Source organism: Dromaius novaehollandiae, chromosome 1 (genome assembly GCF_036370855.1).
Source record: "Dromaius novaehollandiae isolate bDroNov1 chromosome 1, bDroNov1.hap1, whole genome shotgun sequence".
Lineage (NCBI taxonomy): Eukaryota > Metazoa > Chordata > Aves > Casuariiformes > Dromaiidae > Dromaius > Dromaius novaehollandiae.
The window spans coordinates 94,423,402-94,450,842 of NC_088098.1; the positions used below are offsets into that span (position 1 = coordinate 94,423,402).

At 41.6% G+C, this 27,441-nt stretch overlaps 1 protein-coding gene across 1 annotated transcript in view; it reads left to right on the top strand.

The window, feature by feature from the left end:
* DPT (dermatopontin) overlaps nt 1–13,165 on the top strand; it is a 57,443-nt gene extending 44,278 nt beyond the window's left edge. Inside the window, exon 4 of the mRNA XM_064520773.1 lies at nt 12,790–13,165. Coding sequence (XP_064376843.1) covers nt 12,790–12,802 — 13 coding nt within the window. The 3' untranslated portion in view covers nt 12,803–13,165. The remainder of the gene's footprint in view (nt 1–12,789) is intronic.
* The last annotated feature ends 14,276 nt before the right edge of the window (nt 13,166–27,441 follow it).

A 27,441-nucleotide genomic window follows, 5' to 3' on the forward strand; every position in this document is an offset into this window, starting at 1 on the left:
GACACACGCAGTCTCTCCATACACTTTGCGTACCGATAAGAAGCCGAGACCCCGTAACTCGATCAGAGACCAAATAACAATGTGCACACAGATCCCAGCGCCCGGCGCCATGTCACATGCTACAGAGTGGGCCATCCCCTCTCCCATCATTTGAGCACAAATATCTCAGTCATCCAGCTGAGGCAGCTCAGAAATGAACTAGCACATGCAGGGGGGATATTTTGGTCCTCATTTCAAACATGTCGGAAAGTTCCCTCGCTTCGGTACTTCCTCTCAAAGCTGTGAGCAGGTTCCAAGCTTTGATCCCTGGCTTCGGCTTCACGTGTTTTCTTCATCAGAATAGCCTGACATTACAGGAAAAAATGACGAAGGGATTTGTTTACACTGTACGCGGACTCCCTGCTCACCTGTTACGCGATTCAATGGTTATATAAATGGCCCAAGGTGTCACATTCCTCAGACGGACATTGACCCTTGAAATAACCCAGGCAGTGTGACTCCCAGTAGGTCGAGGGTCTGTTTGGGAGAGGACTGCAAGATCAGCTGCAGCATCTAGTGGTTTTTTTTCCATTTTCATGGGCACATTCATCACCAGATCATTGTTTGTGGATAGAAAAATTCAGACAGCACTGATTCAGAGAGCTTCCAGGATCTGTCCCAAACCTGGCTGCAAGGAGGTGGGATCTCAATAACATTTCCCTCACCTTCCTTTCTTCTGAGAACCAGCATAAAGGGCAATTATATCAGAAGTTCACCAGCTTGCTTCCTTCTTTAAAGACAAATGGACAATGACCTTGCAAAAGTCTTTTCAACCTCCGCCCTTCCTGCCACACTGATTATCTGATTTGAAGCCCTCAGAAATCAGTGAAAACTTTACCACAAACTTCAAAGTCAGCCCTTTTTCATCTATCCCTTTAAAACACTCCCAGTATTTTATGCAGCACAATGTAGTCTATAAATCTGGTGCCACTGCACTAAAGACCTCAAAGCATTTCCCAGTCATTAACTGCTCATGATAAGAAAGGCAAATATTATTCTATGGTGGATCTGTGGCTCCTGAAAATGAGTGTAAGTGAGGGGAAAGGATTTATCCAGGATCATACTGAGTTAGTATTGGGATTGGGATGTCAACCTTGCTCCCTGTCCCCTACAATACAACTTCTTAAGGCACATTTCCTCTATTTGTATACTGGGTCTATATAGAAAAGACTGTGAAAGAAATACGCACTGAACACCATCTCTGTTTCTCATGGCATATCTCTGAAGATAGTTCTCAGGTGTTGCCCTCTAATGCAGTGTCGGAGCTGGTTGCCCAGTTCTCAGAAAGAGCAAAGCACCTGGACAAGCCCAATGGTAACACCAGCAGGCTGTCACCTGATTCCCCCAAATGGCCTGTTTTCTCAGCTGTAAGTCTTTCAAGCATTATTGTGCAGCGTATCAAAAAAAAAAAAAAAAGATATATAATATTAGCTGTGAACGCAGTGTAAGCTGCATTGATCCTGTCTGCACACTAACTTCTGGAACGGTGCTTGTTTAGAGGTTAGTAGATAAAATAGATGTGGATTCCTGAATGTGACGTCCTGTTTATCTTGTGCAAAATGGGGTGACAGATCTTCCAGGTCAGAACTCATTCACTTTGTACCAGCACATGACTCCTTAGGGGTTACATAACTGAAAAAATCTGATTTCTGACTTTAATTTTACCACAGCAAGACAACTGGGCTGCTACTACTCTTTCATGCCACAGATGGATAGGATGAGGCCAACTTCCCTCTTCTCCCACAGCATTGACACAGAGCAAGGTCACCCAGTGCATGAGGTTTACAAATTTCTCTCCAGCATTCACGCAACCCTCAGGGTAACCAGAACACAGGAGTCTTGGCATGTCCTCAAACACTGCAGTACCTTTGTTCTTATGAAAAGCTGATCCAGAATTTTGGCCAACTAAAAATGGTGGGTTTTGTTTGGACAGAAAAGTCCACATGGAGTCCATTTTCATGGAAGAAAACAATCTTCTGGCTATCAAAAAAAGAAACTTTTTTTTTCATTTTTGACAAACATCACAAAATTATGACAAATGTTGATCAAAATGAAAACAAATGTCACCTATTACAAATCTACTGGGATAAAAAAATATTTCAAAAACAAGCCTGCTCTCTTCCAATCACTTTGAAACTCTGGCCTGCAATAACAACTACTTCATGCGTCTACAGAAGGTGAATTTATCCTGAAAGAAATCTCACTATTGATCACCTTGTCACATGCTCCAGTTTCTCATCAGATACTGGATCTAACTGGTCTGGTATATTACTTCCCAGAAAAGGAATGGTGAAAGGGGGAGGGCAGGTACTGGCTTGTCCGTGGGGGATCTCTCAGAGCAGCTCTGTGACCTGATACCTTGCAGCTGTTTCAATGGACCGTCTCTCTTGCACTTACAAAGGCAAACGATACACGCAACGGTCAAACTGCTGCTAACTCAAATCTAGTTCACAGAAAGGCTGGGATTTAGGAAAAGGCAGGACATGGGTGATTTGAAGATTGGACACAACTTCTGAATTTAAATTTAAGTCACAAGCCCATGTAGTACCTACTGCTAAGCTCTGGAAAAGCAAAGCTTTCATTCTGCAGAAACTATAAGAGCCACAGCTCTAAACTCTGCTGGAGCCTCTACCCTTTAGCATTTGTTCACATGCTAATACTGCAAGCTCTCTGACACAGGAACTTTTCCTGACTTCCATTTATTTACCTGTACTGTGCCTAGTACAATCCATGACTTCTTCTTGGGCCTGAAGGGTCTACCACAATCCCCTCGGGAACAACTAGCATATAGTTTTGTTTAGCGCATTTGGTGGGAGTCACCTGCAAGGATAATTTATTTCCAAAATGTAACATTTAACATTGATGATGTTTGTTTCTTGAAAGGTTGTGAGAGGAAAACTTTAAAGTGAATAGAAGATAATGTAAACTCATGCTAACTCAACTGCTTCACCTTATTCCACGTCAGTTCAGCCCATGATGATTTCAGAAAGAATAAATCAGTGCTCTGTAATTTTCATAGCCATGAGTGAGACAAATAAGCAAGCTGACATTGATTTAAGGGAAACCTACCACACAGATGAAGAGTATTAAAATTTCCCTGGTTGCAGTAGGTATTGAATGATATGGTGAGGAAATCTTGATGACTGAACCTGACCTCACAGATCAGCAGGTTGGTCAACAACTTTGCAGCAATTTGGTTTAGTTATCAAGCAACCAGAGCAGATCATGTAGCTAACACCAGAAAGAGTCATTTTCTTCTTATCATGTACCCTCTTCTTAATCTAACCACCTACAGAGCAGTTTGCCTGCTTATTTCAGATCAAAATTAGCTTTTCTAAGCAAAGTTCACACCTTGCAAGTTAGCAGTTTCAGATAACTATCTTAAATGAAGCAATACCTGGAAGAGTTGAACTGCAGATTTAGGTTTTAAAGATAGGGACCACCAATGCCAATGTCAAGGCAGCCTTTTCAATGATATGTGTCGGCATACAAACACACACATTTCATACATTACCATCAAAAACATCTTCCTTCAAAATAAAAAGAAGAAACTAAGTTCCTTAGAATAAGTAAATGATGAGCTACTTTTGCTCTGTTACCTTCTCTTCTGAACCTTGCAGGATTTTTCCTTCAGTTGCAGGAAGTAGGCAACAAAGGAGATATTTGTATAGATTTTTTGGCAGCAGAGATCTACCAGACGATGGCGAGCTCTTCTAACTTTCTTGGGTGGCCAAGAAAGCCACCTAGCCACAAATGTTGATACTGAAGTTAGAGAATGTGCAGGTTTCTGATATTTTCTTATTTTTACATGTTGAACTCCCAGATCCCATGTTTTGGCACTGCCATATCTTGGGAAGCAAACCTGCAGTCTGGTTTGTGTAACCACCATGGTGTAATCCTTGTTGAGGAGGGCTGGCTTCAGTCTAATCACACTGGAAAACCTAGCTGTGGATGATCCCTGCCTGGGAAATTTGTGTTGCAGTCACATGGCCACTTAAAATCATATGGACTTTCAAAATACTCAGTCCTACAGGGTCTCTGCCAAGGGAAGCTGTCCCTAGCCCTTTGCTGTGGGGTAAAGCAATTACTATTGCATCAGGTACCCTTATAGGCCAAAGTCGGTCAGTAAAAACAGCCAATGGCTTAAGTCAGCAAGCTTCCCACTTGCCCCTACGTCCTATTACATTCTCTCAGCATACTGGAAATAAATTTAAATAGCCTATGACAATCAGTCACATCCTTTCATCAAGCAACAAAATTAGGGAAGTAATTGGGTAAACGATGATGATTTATGTGTCTATTTCTGACCTAGGAGCAAAGAACTGTTTTTATCTCATAAACAACATAAAATCCTTTCAACATAAACACATCTAAATTTCTGCCAAGTCATAATTCTCACTTGAGCTTTTCTCTCATTATTATAGGTTTAAAAAAGGTAGAATAAATACATTATAAATGTGTGTAGGTGTGCGTACGTATACACAAGGGAAGTCACACCGTTTCTTCTCTATTCCTAATAAATCTTTGTACAAAATGCTAGGTCAGAATGATTTTCAGGTTAAGAATGGAGCTAATAAAACTGGAAACTGCTAACTTTTAGTAAAATTACCCTCTCCCTTGGGTCATAATTTTGGTGGCACCTGTGCACTCATTTTCTCCCTTGTATCTTTTAGTTTCCTGTAAGAGTTATCCTGCTTCATTATTTTACAATAACAAAAAGGCAACCACAGCGTAAAGGATAGAGCAAAGGTGACGAAACATAAACTACACAAAAATCAGCAACAACTAATACTCATACAGAAACTAAAATGAAGCTGAGGGAAAGCACTTGCAACGATGAGGAGAGAATTGGATAAGCCTGTCTGGCGGAAGGAGGGATTCACTGGGTTATAAGAAGACTGATAAAGTTTCAGGTCCACATGACCCAGCTAAACCTGGTCCAGCTTCAGAGTGGTCAAAAGCTGGTACGATCTGATGTGCTGTTTAGTGGCTGTAGGGAGGAGCTGGGGATTTAAATGAAATTCCTCTTAGAAGGCAGAAGTCAGCCTCACCAGGCTGCTGTCCTGGAGGCTAAGCAGGCCAAGGCTTATTTCCCTTTTGCAACCTGAGCTCATGCCTTGAAGGCAGTGGTAAAGGTAGGCTGGTGGGAAAAGGCAGAGTAGCTCAGCTAAGCAGGTATTATAGTCACATGCATTAAAAAATAGCCAAAATTAGAGTTAACTAGCCAAAACTAGCATTTCTGTAAGTTCTAAAAGTGTCAGCAAAGTCTTGCAACAAAATGTGCCGTTTTAAACACTAATTCTGGTGATCAGGCAACTCCATCTGCATTACAGAGTTGGTAGCTGCTAACTCTTGGTTTATTAGTTTCTCTGAATTATGCAGACTTCAAGTAATTCTTGCAAAATGTTTCTGATCTCCTTTGGCTATCAAGAGGGCTTTTTAAACTCCATGTTTTTCAAGTTGTTACCCTATGGGAGGATAATAATTATCCTTGGAGGATACTGCTTCTACCCAAACAGTATCCTTCCTGCTCATTTTGGTCATCACCTAGCTCAAGGAGCAGTCTGACCAACCTACTGATTTCTGCACAGCCAAACCAGCCTATTTATTTATACACGGAAACTGTAGAAAACCCAACTGTTAGGCAATAGAAATGAAGTCACTGAGAACACACATACAACATTTCTAATTGACTTAGAAGCCATTATTTCTGTCCCTGAGAGGACATTTACTAAATATGGTACCATCTCATTCAGCATTTATTGCCTTTCATTAACTCCAGATGAAACGTGAGATCTCTAAAAGCAAAAATAATGCTCTCCTCATTCCTCAAATGCTGGCGTTGCAAACTTGAGCACAGATTTACCAGCAAATTAAGCCTTTCTACCAGCACCAAGCAGTGCAGTGTGCAGTCCTGCACTATGTGACACAGTCATGGCTCTGCAGCTCTCCCTTTAGACCAAGGTCATGGCTGCCCTTAAACATCTGAGTCTGATGGGCTCAATCATCCCAGAGTGAGAACTCGGTTCATACTCTGCTGATTGCGTGGGAAGCATATAATACCTGGTTCTCTCTCTCATGAGCAAATCCATGTGGAGAGTTAGAAGGAAGCAGAATCTGTAAATATTTATACTGTTTGTTAAAGTTTTAATGCATGCAGGGCTCAGAACGCATCTCAGAAGCCAGTCTGCAAAATACAATAGCGTTACGTTCACTTCCATAGAATAACAGTTCCTTTGCGCCCCTCCTCAACTCGGCCAACACCTGCTGAAGAAGCTAGTCAAGGAGAACGAAATTTACTGCCTAACAAATACAAGCCAGTAAAGTCAAGTCTCTCCAAGAGCTGAAGCAGCAGCACATACAGGTACTGCTGTGCCCTATCTGGACTGCAGCTGGCTTAACTTACATCCTTTTGCCAGCTAGCCAGAAAGCATTTGCATTTTCAAGCCATCACCCACAGTGATTTCACAGAAAGAACAAGTATTATCCAGCACTATTCAATAGCATTAATTGTAATACAAATCCCTTTCTCAGACTCATTTGCTTCCTACCAGTCTCATATTGGCTCCTGACTCATACTCCACCACAAATTTCCACTCCTCTTCACTGCTGTGGGCTGAGTAGCAATTTGACGGACACTGGGGATACCACCTGCAGGACAGGCTTTCACGCCTGTTGGCATGTCAACAGCTGTAGATCTTACTGGTTCCTCTAGCAGCTTCGAAAGGACTATCACTAGGGTTTTGTAAGAGGAATGCTGCTCCCAGGGCAACCACTATTGCTGCTGCCTTGGAACAACCTCTGTGGATGAGGGACAATGCAGCGAGGCGAGGCACAGCTCCAGCACAAGCAGTGGCTGCAGAGGCGTCTCTCCCCACCACAGCAGGGCTGATGGACCAGGATCTCCTGCACAACTGATCAGCCTGTGTCCCGTGAAGAAAGTGAGGGGCCTGCTCAGTTTCCTAGAATTTTTCCTTTGTTTCTCTTTGAAACTCTTAGCCTGAACGCTGCTTTTAAGACCAGGTGGCAGAGCTTGAATTCCATAGGGCAGTACATAGTTCAGGCTAATGTCCAAATACACCCAAAAGCAAAAACAGAATTCCACTTGTGAGCTTGGCATTTTCTTGTGGCAGCAGTTTGTTTGCTGCTTCTTGAGTTATAACTGTACATTAGTGATCAAGTGCTGCAGACCACTTAGCAACCACCACAACTCTTTGCAAGCCTATTCTATGTTCTTCATTTATTTTGTCCCTGTTGGGCTCTTATGACCTGGCTGTTACTAAGATACGAGTAATCTACTCTGGGGACTCTGTGGAGGTTGCATGGGTCAGTTTAAGAAGATTTTGCACTAGGGGATCAGTATAAATCATGGGAAAAGATGGAAATCTAACCAGCAAACTTAAGGGGCATCATCACAAACATTTTTGTTCTATCCAGTAGGATTTGTATTTTTGCACCAACAGTTAGTCACCTTGCCATCCCCAGAGGGTGACAGCAATAGGTATTTCCAGGTACTTTACAACAGAACTAGAACGTAAATACACGCATCCAAGTATGATTCAGACTGGCCATAGGCTGGAGAATGAGAAACCTGCACATTGTCACCTCCGAACAAAACAAGCAGAATGCAGAGAACTGCGTTCAGACAAGCATGGCGACACCACATTTTGTTTTAAATTAGCTGAAAAAAATGGGACCACAGCTTGAAAACTGAGACAGATGGATTTTCTTGTCTGACAACCAAACTCGTCTGCAGACAAGTGATCGAAAAGAATATTTTTCCAGCCTCTGGCCATTTATTTTTCTCTTCATTAAACTCACTGCAGTAGTATCTGCAATTGTTGCCTCAGTGGTAGCTCTTAATTCTTTGATCCCCCAGCTACAGATTTTCAGTAGAGATTTTTGCCAGATTTCTTCATTGCCTTTGGTAACAGAATGCCTTTGATCCTGTGCTTGTACACAGAAAACATCCTGAAATTCTGATGGATGCCTATGAAAAGTGGTGACCCTTGCTCTAGTGTCAATGCAACCCATATTCCTTCGAATTCCTTTTCCTAAATCAAATGCCTAAGAGGAGGTTAAAACCTACCACCTTGACCTAGCAATGGGTTTAAGTTTTGTGTTTAGGTCCTGTGTTGAATCAAGGTCTAAAGATGTAGTTTTCCACCTGAGGTCAAGCAGGCCTACATACAATAAGGAAAAGAAATTAAAGCAGGAGGAAGAAGGGAAAGAGACAGAAAAGGAAACATGAAGAAAAGGAGAAAGGTCGAAAGAGCAAAGGAAGTAGCAATTAGAGAAGAAAAGTAACTGTTCAGCTAATAGTTTTGCTGTATTTGATACATATTTCAACCTGTGCATTCTGCAACACATGCACTACAAGTGCAGTGCTTGGTCTGTTTGATTGCCCCATCTCCGTCACAAGTAAGGTGTCATTTCCCTGCCTAGTCTAGCCCAATATTTGTAAAAAGAAGCATGACTACGGAATCATTAGGAAAGAAAATCTCTCTGGAAGAGAGGGAGAGTTCTTTAGAAAGGAGATTACAGTAGGCCTCATGAGAGAAGTCATTCCAAAGGCAAACCACTTAATGCTTTACACTTCACCATCACAATAACCTGCATTGTTTCTGCTCTTTTTATGAGAACTGGAAAGTAGAGAGGAGATAATCTCTATATATTCTTTAAAAAAGCATACAATCAGTTTTAAAATAATCCTGTGGCATGCATGCAGCATGATGGCCGTAAATAATATGGCGAAAGCCTTTAAACAATATTCACGACAGCAGTCACATGTTAGTCATGAAATGAATGTAAGCCATGATGTATGTGACCTCCTAGCATTAGCTTTTTAAAAAGTTTTAGGCATCTGAAATGCAGGTAAGGAAATAAAAGTTTCTTCACTTGCTGCCCTTGAGTAGAATGTGTAGGCAATTCTGAGAATGCCATAAGCCACCTCTACGCATCCTTAGGGATCTAAATGTGTTTTAAAATGTGACATCTTTCACTTAAAAGTGGCAGGTTCAGTAGTCAGGCTGATGCGAATGTGAGGTTGCAAATGTATCAGTCTCTTTGTTCCCCTTCTATCTTGACGCAGGCCTGCAATGTTTTGCTCTTGATAAATCCCTTTTTTTTTTTGAATGACAGACTCTCTCTCTAATGTATCACAGTGTCAGTGGCTGATTGCTAGGTGAAGATTAACTGCTGAACCCTTGTCTGGATTGCTAAAGTAAACTAGATAGATACTAGATAGCTGCCAATCTGTAAGAGCTCATCAAAACAGCCTCTGTACAAGATACTCTTTTTTGTCATTCTTTGCCTGGTAAACTTTCGTCCTTCATCCTTCAAATTTATCCTCTCCCTTCTCCTTTTGGCTCAGATGATATCCCTCCCTCTCTTCACTAAATGCTTGTTTCTCTTAACCTCTACCCCATTCTACCATACTGTCGTTCATCACACTCAGACTGCCCAGACAGACTCTTTAGGAGTGAGGCTGGTTTCTTTTTTTGACTTGTTAAAGTGTAGGATGCCCATTCCAAAGTCTTGAGACTCCATAGAATTGCTCCATAGACTCTAGCTGGAATTGGAGGGGGCCTCAGCATCAGTAACAGCTTCACTGAAGGAGCAAAGATTTTCATAGGTCATAAAACTGCTCAGCCTGCAATCAGGAAGAGATCTGCTGAGTCTTGCTGGTCCTCTATTGCATCTGGGACAGGTTCCCAGGCTATGATGATGATTTAACTTCCCTCAGCCTCCATTCCCTCCCACTTCTCTCACTGTCACCAATCTTGTTACTTCTTTAAAAAGCACTGTACTCAGAGAAGGATAGTTTCCAGGGGACTGATTCTCCGATGTAACTTTTGGAGGAAACCATACAGACTGCTCCAGAAAGCCAGGAGCTCAATAACAATTGTTTCATTCAGATCACTGACAACAACTTTGGCACTTCTGGTGTAACAGCAGCTGCAAGTTGCAGAACACGGAAAAAAGCACATTTACATGGGTGTACTGTCCTTACACTAGAAGGCTATTAGATTGTCCTTCCTCAGAGGACTCTGGTTGACAAGCCAACTTACACATTCAGAAAACGAACTGAAAATAGGTCTTTCTCATTCTGTCTGAGAGGCAATCATATCAGTCTGCAGCTAGGATAAAGCAGTGCAATCACAGAGATGAGCAAACACTACTATTTCACTACTTTTGGTCAATCAGAAGAGTTATCACCGGGACAGTCATATAACCACCTGGGCAAACACATAAGAACAACCCCCCTTCCCCACTCATTAGCCCCTATATTTACATCCCTCTTCAGCCCCACAAGCCACAATGACTCTCGGTTTCTAATCTGGAATTATCTTCAATTGAAGAGGTTAATAGGAATTTTGGAGAGGAAGAATGAACTCCAGAGCACAGCCTTGCCACCATCTACAGTTTTAGATTGTAACATTTTGTCTCAAAATGCAACCTCTTATTTTCATGAGGAAAAGCTTCTAAATGGAAAATTCTTGCCTGTCCATGCAGCTCTGAGGTCTGCAAATTGCTCAGTTCAAGGGGTGTCACAGTGGTATAAGCTGATGCAAAAGTGGAAACAGCCGTGGCAAGCATGCAGGCACTGCACAGCTGCATGGCTGTGGTCAGGTAACCCAACCCAGCCACCCCTTCCACACTGGGTCAGATGAGAGGAGTGGAGACGTGATCAAGAGCTGCCATTAGAGAAGGGCCCAAAAGCCAGCTGCAGCTGTTCAGTGAACTGCTCTGCTCTGTCTGATATGCAGAGGTCAAGGAGCTGAAGAAAGCCACAGTGCTGGGCTGGGAAACTCTGAAATCCAGGGCTGGTCTTACATTTTTCACTGGGGACTGGACCGTGACTTGAAAAACTAGAAAACATGAGTTTGTGTACTGGAAAGTAAAGCACCAGCTTGCACAATAAATAGCTGTAACAGACATAGATGAAGGCATGTAACACATACAAATATGGAAGAATATAAATAACCTCCATTGACAACATTCAATATTTACTTACATGGCTGCATCTCTGTTGTCCTTCATCATCACTAAAATGGTATATTCACTCAACTTTCTCAGTGACAAGGCAGGGCAAATATCGTCCACTTCAGAAGTCAGAAGCCAAAGCACAGTGAGAGATGATTTGCTCCAGGTCACACATGAAGTTCATGGTAAGGAAGAGAGTCAAAATCACACCACTTTCTGTTGCCATTACATTCCTTGGGAGCCGAGGTCAGTCTTCAAGCTTCAGTATTTGTTCAGCAAATCATCCCCAAGACTTCAACCTTGAAAAAAAATACCATTAACAAAAGAGATGTTCTTAAATATTCACCCTGTCTCTGCGACATAGATCGAAATCTGTAAAACTGTGCTGCTGCAGTAACACCAATAAAGAGATTTTTAGATTTCTACTGATAGCTACATGCTCTGTGTTGAACGAACACACTTGGAAAATTTAACTGTTTTAGAAACAAAGAAAATGTGAAACAAACATCAGATATCAAAATCTAGACTTAGTTGATCATTTTATGTTAGAAGCTAAAGAATCAGCTACTGTTAATTGGTATTCTTCCATGAAGGTCAACACAAAAAGCACATTTACAGCTGCTCGAGATCTGACCACCCTGTGTATGTGTAAATCCACTTGTACTGGTCACATCACTCCATACTTTCTTCCCTGCATTGTATTAAATATCTGAAATGCAGGTATATCTCATGTCGATATGTCTCTGTTTTCATGTCAGTCACTTAGCTACTCATTATGTGAAAACAAAAAGAAAGTATCCTGCTTTAAGAACAGCAGCAGTGTCACGGCGATGGCAGCCCTCTCTTTTTCCACACCTCAGACATGTTTCCATCGCACCACAGTGAGCTTTGGGTTCAGCTCTGCACTCAGAGAATGACTTTGTCTCCCCAATGCCCTAATACTTCCCCTGCTTTAGCAATGAAAAAAGAGCAGGGTATCAGCTGCTACGGAAGCTCTTAACTGGGAACGTAATTGAAACCATCCTAATGCCTAGCATGGAGGACATCAAGAAGCCATTAGAAGTAGGAACTCTGGGAATGGGATGGATAAAAGTCATTAGGCAACAAGTGAGAAGTGGTGTTTTCCACTACCTGTCCCCAAGGCAGTTCCCCCCCAGCCCCTTGTACTGTGCAGCTCAGTGGAGCAGAACTGAGGCATAGCTCTAATCAATTGCAGCTTGTACCCACATTTGCTATAAGCATGAGCTGAAATTAGGTTTCATACTACAAACTTTTATTAAATCCTCTTAGTAATGTAAATCATATGCAAAATAGCTCAAGCAATGTCATCACGATGTTTATGTGCATTTGAACAGCTGTTCTAAAATAACAGCTCTTTTATCTGCAAGATACAAGCTATTCAAGACACAAGTTATTCTTTGTGTCTTGAAGTTGTGAAGACTTGGGAACAAAATATTCCTGCATGGAAGAACACTACTATTTGGTAAATAAGCAACTTGTAATTCATGGCATTGGGGAAATGCCAAAAAGGAAGGACTGTCTTCTGATTAAGGTAATAGAAAAGGATTCAGAAGAGAAACCATTTTTTTCCATGGTTTTCTGGATAGTCTTTTCAAGGTCCTACTCTTTGTCTATAAAATAGGAAGAACTGTGCTTCCTTGTGAAACAGAGCACTGAACTCATTTGTAGTCTTCAGACTGCACTGTAAATGTTATTAAACATTATTACATACTACTAATAAAGTTGATTTTATTGTGGTGACAGGTGCAATCAATGAACTGTACCACAACATTTCCAAGACAGCCATGGAAAAGATGAGAAAAAGGAAGACCTATACCAGACTGAAGATCTCTGAGGAAAACAAGTTCTGCATAAACACTTGAAGACTCCCAGACCATTTGTCACAAATGGGCTATGACTTCTGGAAAAACTGTGAAGAAGCCAAAGCAGCTGGGTAAATGCGACTGGCCAGACGGAGGAAGGCGCATCCTCTCAAAAAGCAGAACAGAGAATGCCACCAAGAACATTTTGGTGAACCATCAAACTAAACTCTTCTCTGCTATGTCAAGTCTAGGCCCAAAAGGAAAAAGTGTATAATCCCTGTTCATCTGCAAGACAAGCTATCTGAAGACAGAAGTAGAAAATTGATAAAGTAATGACTCCTAAGAATAATATGAGGAATATATTAGCAAGGAAAGGCTAATAAAGTGCCTGTAGTCACAGCTCCCCTGTAAACTGCTAAAAACTTTGAAGAGTCACCTTAATGAACTAGAAAACCATGTAAAAAGTGGCAAAAAAAGCTTAATAAACTGAAGTGTCCTGAGCAGCTTAGGGGGTTAGGTATTGGTTTATGTTTTCTCTGGCATGTTCCAGTTCACAACTATGCCTGCAGAAGGGAATAATAGAAAAATTATTCTAGTGGTTATAAGCTGGTGAGGTGTGAAATGTACCATGTGCAGCTGCCTACTCAGCTACAGTTTTCACTGCCACACGATACCTCCTAGCTACCTATGTAGCCACTGACTTCAGTCTTGATCTCTATGTACTACACAACTGTTTTTTTAAAGGAACTAAAATGTCATTGACATAACACTGTGGCTGGAAGATTCCTCAATATCCTATTGGATTACGTTTCTCTTCAGTCCTGAGATACATGAAACTATACAGACACCACTGCAAAGTAATGTAGCAAAAATTTCAGTTAAGAACAAACTAAATTCCTTTAAAATGAGGCTCTGGCTCTTAAAATGGTGGAAATTTGGGAAAAGATAGCTTAACATATGGCTTTGCTTGTTTGAGTAGATCAGTCCTGGTTAAAACAGTACCTTCAACAGAGTCTGTGATCTACTGTGTGGAGTGTGCAGAGTTCACAGAGGTTGGAAATATGGCTAGCATTTAAATAGGGCTAGGGAAAAGCAAAGACATTCAGCTGCAGATAAATCAGTTACAAAAACACCTGGCCAGATACTAAACACATGGTGGTCCCAGAGAGCGGTAGGATGTGGACTCTGCCATCACTCACATTGTAGTGAATTGCCACTTACTTAACTTAGGCTAGTGGAGAGCTCCATGGCCTAAGGTCTTATTTATTGCCCTGACTTCCCCTGAAAACAATCTTGCCTGACCTTTTCAAAGGCTAGATTAAATGGAAGAGCTGCATAAAAGGACCATCTACTGTTACAGCAGACACTTTGGACAATTAGCAAGCAATGCCTTATTAAAGCCAAGATGTGAATTTTGGGCTTTTGATCACACTGGCCAAACAGTTTTTTCTTCCCTGCTTGGGATTTGGTCCTGACAAAAGAGCAATCCTGGACCATGCTCATGCACTGTCTGTGTTTACTTAGAAAAAAGAGGGGAAGCTGACCTTGCCTGCGCAGAAGACCAAAGGGCAGACTCATGAAGTCCCCTGGCACATTTACAGTCAGCATGCCTGTTGTTTACAGCTTTCTTTTCAAATTTAGAAACAGGGCCTTTTCTCATCTCACTTGTTCCTGGCTGCAGAAAGGTCTCCAGCTATTTACGTATGTTGCAGAGGTGCCAAAAGACACACAGCACGGCTGGCAGCTTCCAGGGAGTCTGGCTCCAGTACCACTGCAACTATCCAGAGCTTTTGGAAGCTACTTGATTCCAGCAAATCTTTTTTTCTGGGTACACTTTGATCGAGAACTTTTATATATATACGCTTCCTGATTTTATTTTAAACTTCAAGATTAGAAAAGGGTGCAGAATGCCTTCACTTCCTTGATAGCCTGTTAACAACTCCTATATTTATTATCAATGCATGAGCTGGCTCACATCAAATACAAGTTTTTCAACCTATCACATAAAATGTGAGATGCACTGCAGTTTGGTAAACAGGGTAATTATTATGCCTTTTTTATGTCTACTGCATCTTTAAATCTCCAGAAGCAAAGATAGATGCAGAGATCAGGAGCCGTTTTTTCATTCTGTCAAGCAAAGCCTGGTTGAAAGTTTCAATTCATGCTGGTTTTGTTTTTTTCTCCAACAAACAGAGAAACACTGGTTTTTTTCAAAGATGAAAATTATGAAGAATATTTTTATTCATATTGAAAATTTAAAGATTTTTTCAATGAAGAGCCCCAAACTGATTTTTTCACCTTCCTTCCTCCTTTCTCTCTTTTTATTTTTAATTTGGGGAAAAGCACAGTAATCAAAGAAAAAATATGACAGAACTAAGCTATAACTTGTTTGCATCACTTGCCTTTGGGTGTGTTACTTAAAAACCCTACAAATTAAAGAGAAAATTAAATGACCAAGGAAAACATAATTTGTTTTTTCCATTCTTCTTCATCATATATATTATTTTTCTACAAACTTTCCCATGGTTAGAACTCAGTCATGGTGAAACACTTCTGTTCCTTATTGTTTTTAGGTAACCTCAATTAAAAGCCACGCTGAGTGACAATGAAGCATTGCTAATACATCAGCCATGCACCGTTTGATACAAATAGTGCCTTTTTTTGGGTTTATGTTTCGGTGCCTTTGAATATCACACTATTCTTCAGTTCAAAGGAGGTAGGATTACTTTGATTAGTGTTTTGCTCCCCTCCAATCCTGTCCTTTTTTCCAGTTTCTCCATCATATTGCAGCTCCCATACGCCCTTCTCATTCAGATCCCCTTTCAATGTCAGCCCTGGCTTTAACTTCAAGCAGAATCCTTCCTGCAGCTTCACACCAGCCACCTCCACCTCAAGATCACCTCCTCTCAGAGCAGACCCCACTCAGCGGGGGACCAGCCTCCCAGCCACCATTCTTATTTGAGATCCCACGCACGCTGCTTCTTGATACAGCAGTCCGCCGTGAAGGTGAAGCTCAGACAGGAGAAGGAGACAAGTCATTCTTGGGCCTAGCAGCTGCTTCAGCCAGTCACGATGATGATATGCAAACCTCAATTGGGGACCAGACGGGTATTTTAAGCATCACAGATGTGCAGTTGGAAAGCAGCCCATTTAACCCATGGTGATACCAGCTGCAAGGGACGACATATAGCAGCACATACACTGCAGTAACCAAGCGCTCAGAAGAATGCGATAAATATTTATTAGCACAATCTCAAGTGCATACACAGGCTCTCCAAGCCATGATGGAGCTGTATCTCATATAGACAGTAAATACTTGTGGGTTTTCTGTGAGCAGCAGAAGAATATGGGATATTAAAGGAAAATGTTAGCATGTATGGAAAATCAGTTCACTGGGGAACCAGAGAGCACAGAGGTGGATTGTGGGGGAGATAAAAGCTACTGGCAAGGGAGGAAACAATGAAATAGAGAGAAAAGACAATTCGGGGCTAGAAATCACTGTGAGAAAAACCCATGCGCGCACCCCAAATGCAGAGTCCCCTCCCGCTACTGAGCTTCCGGGCATAAAAGCCTGGGCATATTCTCGAGAAAGCCTCAGCACAGCTCAGTATACCTAAGGCTCTGACTGAAAATATGAGTCATCAGCCCCCAGGATGACTCACAGCCTCACTCCTCCACCCTGAGTGGCAAATGAAAATATAGATGAAGAGGAAGGTCGAGCTGAGGACAGTACTACAAGCCAGGGAATTTCTCAGCCTCTCATTATGTCAACGCTCATATCATGAATCTTTTCACTTTCAGCAGTTGGTGGCTGAGGAGGAGACAGCCGTGACCATCTGGGGACAGAGAGAGGGCTGCTGCCCTTTCTCGTGTTGCCTGCCAGGGAGGGAGACTTTTTGGCAACAGAAATAAGCACCTGAGAGACAGAAGAAGGGAAACTGGTACTCAGTATCTATTTAGCAGGTGAATTAGGAACATGAAGGGAAAAATCACATGTGGTTTCACATCTCTTGGCTAATGAGGCTGTAGGCTATGGCCCCAAGGAGGATGACAACACTGAATAGCTCTCCAGGCTGAAATCCTGACCTCGTTCGAGCCGTTGGCAGTCTGGCTGCACACAGCTGGTTTTCACCGCTGCTTTGGTGCAGCAAGACACAGAGGTACTGCAAAGGCTCGATGCCTAGGCCGAGGCCGACACTTTACTGCCTAGCTGGGCCCCCTCCAGCAGCCCTGCAGCTGCCCCAGCCTGGCACAGAGGGGCTCCAGATTCGCGGAGGCAAGGCAGTGCGTTGACAGCGCTGTACAGGTGCTGGAACCCGAGCTATCAGACATAAATTTGGAAATTGCCATGTAGCCAAGCCATAGCAACTTACATGGGATTATTCTGCTGCTAGATTCTTGGCTATAAAAGCAATTGTATTATACTTATTTCCACCACCTTTCTTTAAGTGCACATTTATTGGGAGGGGAGGCTAAGGGACTTTGCTTGTGAAACACTGATACTTGCCAGAGTGGCACATGCTCCCGTATCATATCAGGTTGCTATCACTTTTCACATCCCATTTAGTTCAATGCTAAATCCTCCCTTGTTTCTCTATCATATTTGTTTGGACTAAGATTTAGTGGGGGAGCACCACTTTGCTCTTGGGCATGGTTCTGCTCAGCAAGGCCTCCATTTCCTTTGGGTCTTGCATCTAACAGTGAGATAATATTAAATCATTCGCAGGCTGTCTGAACGCATATCACAGAGTCGGCTTTCTTCCTCCTGAATCTTTTCCGGGAGTCTTCAGGACATTAGTTGGATCATAATTAATCTCTTCTCATGGCAAAGTGAGTTGGGTCATGTAGTAGCACATATAAAAATCATTAACGCAAATCTGAGCAGCAACGTTTCAGCATTTTTTCCCAGACCAGTGAAATTCGCATTAACTCTAAGTGCAGTGAAGCATTCACTTTAAATACTTCATCTTCTCTCATTACTTTCAACAAGAAATCCCCTTCTATCTCCGCTCCTTTCTAGTAGTTGGGCCTCCAGCTAAAATAATGTCCTTTCTTTCCCCTTTTTAATCAAAACTTTGTCCAGAACATTGGGCCAAAGGATGTCAAAATAGATATACTTTTGCAGATACATCTAATGTTCACATATATGAACAAATGCTGAAATCAGACTGTGCTTTATGGGTAACAGACAAGTTAAACTGGAACTTAAGCAATGTGGACTTGTCTTTGTGCCAGTCGTTCATGGCCGCCGCAAGTGGCAAACATCTCCTGGCTCTGCATGGGTCCATATACAGCAACAGGTACTGATTGCTGAGCTGCTTCTTCCCAGCAACTAGCTCTGCTTCGCTGCATGGACCCAGTCTTGCTTTTCAGAGTTGCTTCCCTCCTCTCCACTTCTACACAGATTTGGTTTTCACTCCCCGCCAGCTCCTTGCTGCTGGATCCCAGCTCAAACGAGCAGTCAAAAACCATCAATGGCAACTCATTACAAGCATGTAAACTCAGCCAGGAAACAGAGGCAAAGGGAACACAGGGCTCATTCCCTGTCTAGGACACTGTCATGTGGCTAGAAACATTTTCTCCTTCCCAGGGACTATCCCATACATAGGAAGCAATTAATATCTGAATGCTGTCATGAATCTTTTAATACACTCCTGGCATCTCACAGAGAATCTGGGAAAACAAGATGTTTTGAAGGCTCTGCTTTTCTTTCTCTGCTATTGCTGCTTTGTTCTCAATCCTCTCCTGAGGTCATGCTCCTTGGCTTGTAACAATGTGATTTTCTCTACAGCAACTAACCCATCTGCTGGGAAAAACTAGGAATCAAGGTGTTAGAAGAGGCAAATCACCCATCTAGGCCAGTACCTGGTATTCTGTATCAGAAAAATGGTTCCTCCAGTGCAATTTTCTGTCTGTGAAAACTCCCCTGATGCACACTTCAGAAGACATAGTTGCCAGTGGTGCCCATGCTATAGCAACCCCCCTTGTGCAATGTTCCATAACAGAAAAGGGATGAAGGGGGGAGAAAAGGAAATATTTAGGCCTTGGTGGCAATAATCCTGAAGCTTGGTAACCTACTTCATAATCTGAGATTTGAAGAGTTCTGCTTGTTTAGCCTAGACAAAGACAGGCTGGCACAAGATATGATTATCCCGGCTATATTTATAGATGAGATACATCAGGGAGGAAGGAGCACTAATGAAGACCAATGGCACAAAAGCAAATGGGAATAAATGGGCCACAATAAAATTAGACTGGAAATTAGAAAACAGTTCTACCTGTAGTGTTCTGAAAGAGCCTTTCAGGAGCAGTACGGGGCAAAAAAATCAGCTATTTTTAGGAAAGAAGATGACCAGTTTAGGGAAGTTTTAGCATTGTATGACCTGATGGTTATAGTAGCAGGGGATCATTTCAGGAATCTTCTAGTCCTGCATATCTCTCTTTCTATAGCACTTAAATTTCTTCTAAAAACAGGCTCCCACAAGGCTTTCAGAATACATTACAGAGTGAAGTCTGCATCAGGGTTCTAGCCTTTTTGATCAAATTTTAATGCAATCTTGTTCAAGGTGCAGATTCCAGAGACTTGAATGAAGAGACAAACAGAGATTTGTCCAGCCAAATTGATCTGATGTTTCTCCAAAAGATGCCTTCTGATTCACTCAGGAATTAAAATCCTGTGGCTCTCATGACCCAAGAGGTAGGCTGATGTGATCTATGAATCACTGAATTCCCATTTACATTAAGTCTCTGTTTACCTCCACCAGTAGCATAAAAGGGGTTTAATGCTGGCATATCTTACAATTTGAATTCAAGTCTGTTGCACAGAAGCAGCAAGTCATATCCCTTTCCACAAGTCTGTGGGCCCCCTAGCGGTGCACACCGCGCTCGGGTCTGGGTCCGGCACAGAGCCGCGCAGGGTGGGTACGCACTGCTATCGGGGGCCGCCGTGCCACCGTGCCTGTCCAGTTGGGTGTCAAGTGAGCAAAAGCCACACCACATTTCCACCCTGGTAGGGTACCTCTGGGCCGGGTCACCCATACTGATGCAGGACCCACAGAGCACCCAAAAGTTTCCCTGTTTCTCTCCCCAGTACATCGCCTCGCTCGACAAATGATGTTATCTTGCCTTTACAAATCTTGCCAAGCTGATGTTAAGCAAGCTTTGGGTAAATGAGAATCAGGCCCTTTCTGTATATAGGGATACGCATCTATTTCTGTATATTACATACATACCAATATATGGCCGTGCAGCAGAACAGTAAAAGGCAGCCTAAATCGTCGCTGCAGTGGGCTGCGCCGCTGGGGATGCTGCAGCAGCCTGCCAGAGCCACCGCTTTTGGCAGTGCACCTCCATGCATCTCCGAGTGTCCCCACGCAGCTGCCAGGGCTCAGCGTGAGCTGTTAGCAGCCTCCCAGCGCAAAGCCAGGGACTATGTTTAGTCTTCTCCCAGTGGCACTGGGCTCTGCAGCTCCCTGCCTGCTTACGTCCAGGAATCCCAAGATAACTACTGTAATATATGTTTAAAAAAAAGAAGCCCAGCCCTGCACAGGCCCCACCATTGTCATTGCTGCCTGCCCGGAGGGGGAAAACCCAAAGAGGCACTTAGCTGTGTTTCTATTCTTGTCTCCGGGACTGCAGAACACCTAATAGTTTAGCCAGTTACTTGCTGAAATCTGACTTTCTGAACACTAAATATAGGAAATGTGCACTCTGCAGGGGCTAAATTTAGCTTTGCTGCGTTAGGAGGGGAGGTACCTAGTTACTGAAGGCAGGGAAGCAAAACCACTGCAGGCAGGGAAGACAGGTGATGCAGCAGCAGCCTCTGCTCTATTGTTCCAGCACAGGAAGGAACTGAAAGTTCAGCTCTGTTTTGGATCTTTTTTTCTTTTAAACAGATCTATGCTACGTTGTAGTGAGGTCTTCCAGCACTAAGCTGTTCAACTCCTCCAGAAGACATGACACATCTCCATGTTATTCCAGCAAAATATTTAGGAATATTGCTTATTTCAATCAAGGAGAGGCTTTTAAATAATACAGTTTAGAAGTCAGTGTTGGAGGCAGCTGAGCTTACCGCTGCTGGCATAGAAAACCTTATATAAAGACCCTCACATGCAGTAAATCATGACTCTGAGAAAAGCCCTGGGGAGGCTCTTCAGGAATGTTAATCACCGCTGAGCGAGGAGGCCTGGCTGTCTGCAGCCACAGCCTGTCACCAATAAGTCACATATACCCGCGTGTTTGGCTGGGAGGCACAGGATCGGGGCTCCATTCCCAAGCCCCTTGGATGAGACAGCATCAGACATTCCCCTTGTTCCCCTTGGACCAGACAACGCGCCTCAGTTTCTCTACCCGTACGTGCCTCAGTCTCCCTACCGATCCGATGGGGATAGCAGTGCTTCTCCTACTCTGCAGGGCATTTTCAGTGCTGAGTGAAGAGGTAAAGCTATGGAGCTGGGTTCGCTGGCTTTTCTTTAGAGACTGCAAGGGAGTGGGAAGATTGGAAATACAGAGTTACACTATGTTACAAAAGTCTGACTGCTTGCAAGCTGCTTTCCTAGCAGATATCACCATGGATGATGCACTGAAGGCAGGTGACTGCCCTGAGCCATCAGACAGCCTATGCCTTCAGGGAGGGGAAGAGCCGAGGTGGAGGCCCCAAAGGAAGCCGCCGACTAGCGGAGTGGAAGCAGCCGATACAAAACTCCTTTCAAGAATGATGATGGCATTTCAGAAGTAAATGTTTTGCTTTTTCAAAGTTTCACAGAAAGACCTGTTTCTCCACCTCCATTCTCATTCAACCGCAGGTTTTTTTCAAATACAAAACAAGATAACGACCACAATCAGTTTCCAGGTGGAGAACTAGTATCTAATAGGAAACCAAAGCAAAACACTACTAAAGTTATTTCATCCTCATACAGAAGATGATACCTCATCTACATGATAGAGAAGATCACCCATTCTAAAAGGAAAATAACATTGGGACCAACTACATTTTCTTGTCAAAACCAAAAAAGACCAAAAATACTCTTTCCCAAGTCCATCCTATTCCACCCTGGTTAATTCATGCTATGTGACAGCTTCACAACCATTTTTCTTTGCGCTGCTGACAGGATTACATCATTCATTGGATACCAAATGCCTCGAGCAGTAAGTTAAATGTGCCCAACGCTTGTTCTCTAGTACCGACTGGCCCCATTCGCATCAACTAAACTCTCCTAGAGTCCAAAACATAGTGGCTGACTGTAGACTCCCACAGAGGGTGGCTCTGGGTCCTTGCTAGCTTTCAAGCTGTGCACGGGACTTGTTTGGGAGAGTGCTAGCCGAGCAGGGCTAAAAGCAGGCCAGTGACCACTGCAACAGTTGAACAGTATAAACAAAATCATATTCAGCGCCTGGGAACAACCTCTGGCACTGTTTAATTTATTAGGATACATTTCTTTCCCCTCAATAGTTCCAGTAAATGATATCAGCTTAAATACTCTTTGGTCCAACTTGTAGCCTACATAGGTCTCGCAGCCTTCTTATAAAACATTAACTCACACCCCATCACTTCAGGTTTTGGTCCTTGGAGCCCAGGCTGGCATAACTCACACATCAAGGGCCTGGAGGAGGAGAGTGCTTTCAGAAAGGCACCAACCAGCTGGGTGTAACCAGCAGGATTTGTAAATTCAGGATGTTTGTCCTCTCGCTCAGTTTACACTTTCTTTTGGCTCTTGGTGTGGGAACCGAGCCACCGTGTACTCACATGCAGAAGGCCTTTGGGCAGTCAGAAGGTCTTACAAAAATGCTTTAGGACTGCATGTTCATGAAGTAGCTATTTATGGATAAACAAGGAGAAGCAATTTCCAAATATCAACTCCTCACAATAAAATTAGAAAGAATGTGGAAAGGAAGGGACTCTGCACAGGACCACCTCTCTGCTTTGAATATTTTGTCAGCATTCAGTGTTTTTCACTTTGGTCCCTAAGAGAATGAAGGTGGGTCACCTCAATTCCTCCTTCAGCTAAGCCTCTCATGACTCTGATATTCTTTCTATATTCTGAATATTTCAATTAGTCTAGCAAAAGATGCTACCACTTCCTTCAAAACCTCTGCCCCCTCTGATACCAAGGAGCCATGAGCACCAATCAGAAGAGTAAACCATTAGAGGGGGAGACTTCACATACTAATTATTCACAGATACATAACAAGGCCAGTGACAACACAGTTGGAAATAAGCTTAATGAAATATGCAGTATACACTGGTTGCACCATAGATTAATGAAACAAACAACAACAAAAAAAGCACGTGATTATGTACAACAAGATATTCAGGGAAAAACAAAGATAAAACTAAGTGCATGCAGCCAGTTCTCCAGGAGTTCTCTTGTTCAAAAGCTTGTACCAAGAATTTTTTTAGTGTCATGTAGCAATTCCAGCCACTCCTAACGCTACAGATAATAATTTTCAGTCCTTCGCACTTTCAAAAGGCAATGGGTATTTCATCCCTGGCCCTGCAAGAAACTCAGTAGTTAGTCTTGAACTGGGTTGTATCTATTGGTATTGCAGCCGTAAAACAGGGATAATATTTCTCTCATGTTCTGCTCTGTGTTTTTGCTAACTATTATTCATGCTCTTGGTGTTTACTCTAAATTTGCACCTTGTTGGATTAAAGTCTTAATAATGATATTTCTCCTTTTTGGTTTAACACTTCCCATCCTTACAAACATTAGTATGTACCCCCTTTTAGTTGTCACGTAGATGAATATACTAATTTAATCTTTAAATCAGTCTCAGCTGAGAGAGAAGTTTTATGAATATAACTGAGAATCCCAAGTTCTTTCGGTGTGCAAAAGAGCTTGTTGGCTAGTCTGGCCTTCTCCAAGAACATTTTTGAGTTCTTCACAACCTTTGCTCTGTCTTACAAGCATTCAGAGTTATTTTCCTTTTTCCTATTACCCTCTGGTATGTGAGGGCAATAAAGGCACACATGAAGAAACACAAGGGAAGTCCAATGAATGCTGGTTCATGTCTGCATTGATCACAGAAGCTTTCAAAAAAGAAATCCACTGAAAAGAAAACCGTGCACTACCTGCTGGCCTACCCTGACACACACAGTGAAGGAAAAATGGGCTCAGAGGGCTTCCATCCTGTAAATACTCTGTGCTATTACAAAGAGCTATTAATGTTTCATATTTAAATATGATTTTAGGAAAGCCACACAGGAATTATCATCCTTATCTAAAAAAATCTCTCTGTAAATCTCATATGTAAAAAATATAATGTCTATAGCCTAAATAAATAAATGTTTATATGGTTTGGCAGGCCTACAGCGTATCATGACATCATTTGACAAAGTTTCACTACATAGTCATTTTGAAGGCTCTTCTTTAGAATACAGTTTTGGGTGCCTATTTGATATGGACTTTTCAGCTTATTTACTTAGGTTGTAGGCATACCCTACACAGAAACTTGTTCTCTTACATATTCATTTATTATCTGCCACAATGGTTCTTGGTGCAAGACTGGAGTTCCTGGATCTTACTGTGATAACAAAGATAACAAAGAAAATTTTTTCCTATGGCCAAGAATAGCTTTCTTAAAGCTATCAGTTGAAGTGATCACTACATTCACATGTGACCAGTATCTCTCAATAATTGATGAAGCCACAGACAGATGCAGAAAATATATGTAATGCAATTAAAGGATCACCTACATTAATAGAAGTTGTATATGAGAAAAGATGTAATCAGGTAGTCCATGCCTTTTTTAGGCTTATACAGCCAATATCATCTCCTTTGGAATCAGAAGTGATAGGTTGACTCTACCTTTGGTAGAAGTCAACTAATAAGACATTTAGAACACCTTACAAAAATGCTTTATGACTTCTTGTCCATGAGCTAGCTAATTGCTAGACAAAAAATTAGAAACAATCTTCAAATATAAATTCTTCGCACCAACATTATAAGGAACATGAAAAGAAAGGAACTCAATACAGGACTGCATCTCTAGCTTGAATATTCTGTCAGCATTCAGTCTTTTACTTTGAAGACAATTTATATAATCTGACAGCAGCCTGACCCCAATGATCTTGCTGAGCCCAAGATTAAGATGAAATACTGTTAGTTCATATAGCATGTCAATGAGCAGAGTACTATGTACAGTCATAATGCTATTAAATTAGTGGTTCACAATTAAAACAATAAAGATAAATGCTGTGAAATGTTCCCCACATATATCCATACATCACTCCAACCTTGAGCATCAACAGCAGATGACCTGAAGAAAACAGGAATGATTCAGGCCACTTGACCATAATGTGGAAAGGGAAAGAAGAAAGCAATAAGAAAATGAGATGCACGTAAGTTTTTTCAACCTATGTAGAAAGTACAAATGCTATCACCTTGCAAGAAACCATACAGACTGACAAACATGTCTGGATTGTATCACTGTCATTAGGTATTAGATGCACTTTATTTCTCTTGGAAGATATAAAATGCAGGCAACCAGTAAAAAGCAGACTCTGATTCAGGGTAAATTACTAGAAATAAGACAGTAAAATGGAGCTATTAGTGAATCTGTTTGCTTTCTTTCTGCTCTTCACTCAGCCTAAGACAGGCTCAGTCAACACTGTTATTTCCAGTACTGTCCTTTTGTGCATCTCCTGTCTTTTCACAAAGTAACGTTCACATTTCCCCTACGGCTGTATTAACAGCAGGCAAAAAAGGGCTTTTTTCATTTCTCTTACACGTATGTACAGTATTTTTTCAAACTCACTTTTTTATTTACACAATTTGCAAAGTTACTTTGCAGAATTCTTTCAAATGAATCAAAACTCCTAATTCTCTGGCTTTAGCTTCCCCATTGAAAAGGCATATGCTTCCACACTGAGAAGGGCTGACTTTCTCCCTTTCTAAACGGGAGGGAGCTGGCCTCTACATTCATGAAAGTCTGTCATTCTAACAGTACAGTTTCTTAAAAGCAACTGAAGAAGGAAGGTTTCATGATCAAAACAGCAGAAAGAGACAACATGAGAAACAACAGGGAAGAATAAAATGAGATAGATGATGCAAAATCTCGAGACTTCTGTCCCATTACCCTGCAAATTCAACCTCCAAATGCCAAAACTGAGCAGAAAACAGACTACCTATTTTACACCAGCCAAAGAAACGAATACAAAAAAATCAGAATTATGAGGTAGGGCTCCAGTTTATAAGACGCTTATATATCTGCCTTCTTCTACAGACACAAAGAGCCCATTTGAACTCCAAAGGACTGCCGCTTGCATTAAGGTAAGCAGAGGTGGGTCCAATCCAGCAATAAGGACCCAGTGGGTACTGCCCCATGTGGCACACATGCCACGTGACGATGGAGGCAACCTGCGCCACGTGAATTCCCCAGTCACAACACCCAGATGTCCAACACCAGGCAAACATCTGTCTTCTGCAGAGTTTAAACGCATTCCAGCAATTTAAAATACAAGCAGGCAATAAATAGACCTCTTTTTAATTATTTTCAACACGAGGGAAAACTACATTTGTAGTACTACTAGATACCTGAGCTCTCACTGCAAACCACCCATAGCCATTTCTGACTACTTGTTTTTCACTTTGATTTCAGAACTCTTTGTAAGTGAGGTAGCTTTATCTTTTTTGAAACTTCAATTAATTATGAGTAAGCAAGAGAGATTAAAATCAATTATTTAAAACTGCAGAAACAGAGGTTTTCATTTTAGTCAGATCTTTCTCCAATTATACTATTAAACGTTAAAAAATGAGCCTATTTTATATCTCAGTTTGAACTTAAAACAACAAATGTAAATAACTAAGTATATTATAATAAAATAAATAATTGATAACCATCATTTGTTGAATTGATGAGCTCCTGTAAGTGGATAAAAAAGCTTTGTTTTTTTTAGTAGAAAGAATGGGGTAAAACATCTCTACCAAAATTGTCATATCCCACATTATAAATAAATAACAGTAAAACTATTTCTTGGATTAAGGAAGTTTCTATTCATTCAAATGTCAGCACTTAAAGTCTCTGTTTTGGGCTATTCACCATTGCTATTCAGAATTCTATGGAGTGCAACTTTTATTGAAGATTTCAAAAATTGTTACATGTGAAAAATCTATTAAGGTATATCAGAGACGATTTGCAATGTTGGTTTTCAATGTATGAAACCAAATTCCAGTCTCCTTCCACAAGTAACTTGATATAAATGGCATGTATAAAGTCAGTTATGCCATAAATATGAAACATATCATTCATCTTTTTCTAAATCTACTAAAATGTGAAAATTATGCATGTAAAAAAATATTCTTATATAGTTGCTTAAGTAAGTTTACACAGATACAGAATACCATTCTTAGTAGCTGGAAAAACATTTTGTATAAAGATTTTTATTTAGCTACTGTAATCAAATAAACATGTTTTATCGTTAATGCTACCAGTAAGTACAAATCTGGGTTTGGGAAAATAAAAAGTACAAACAAAATAAATATATAATTAAAGTCATTAAATTAAAAGACAATTTTCTGCTTGCTGATTTAAAACCAAAGTGACTCAAAATCAGTCTCTCATAGATCCAGTAGAGTGACTCGTAGAAAATAAC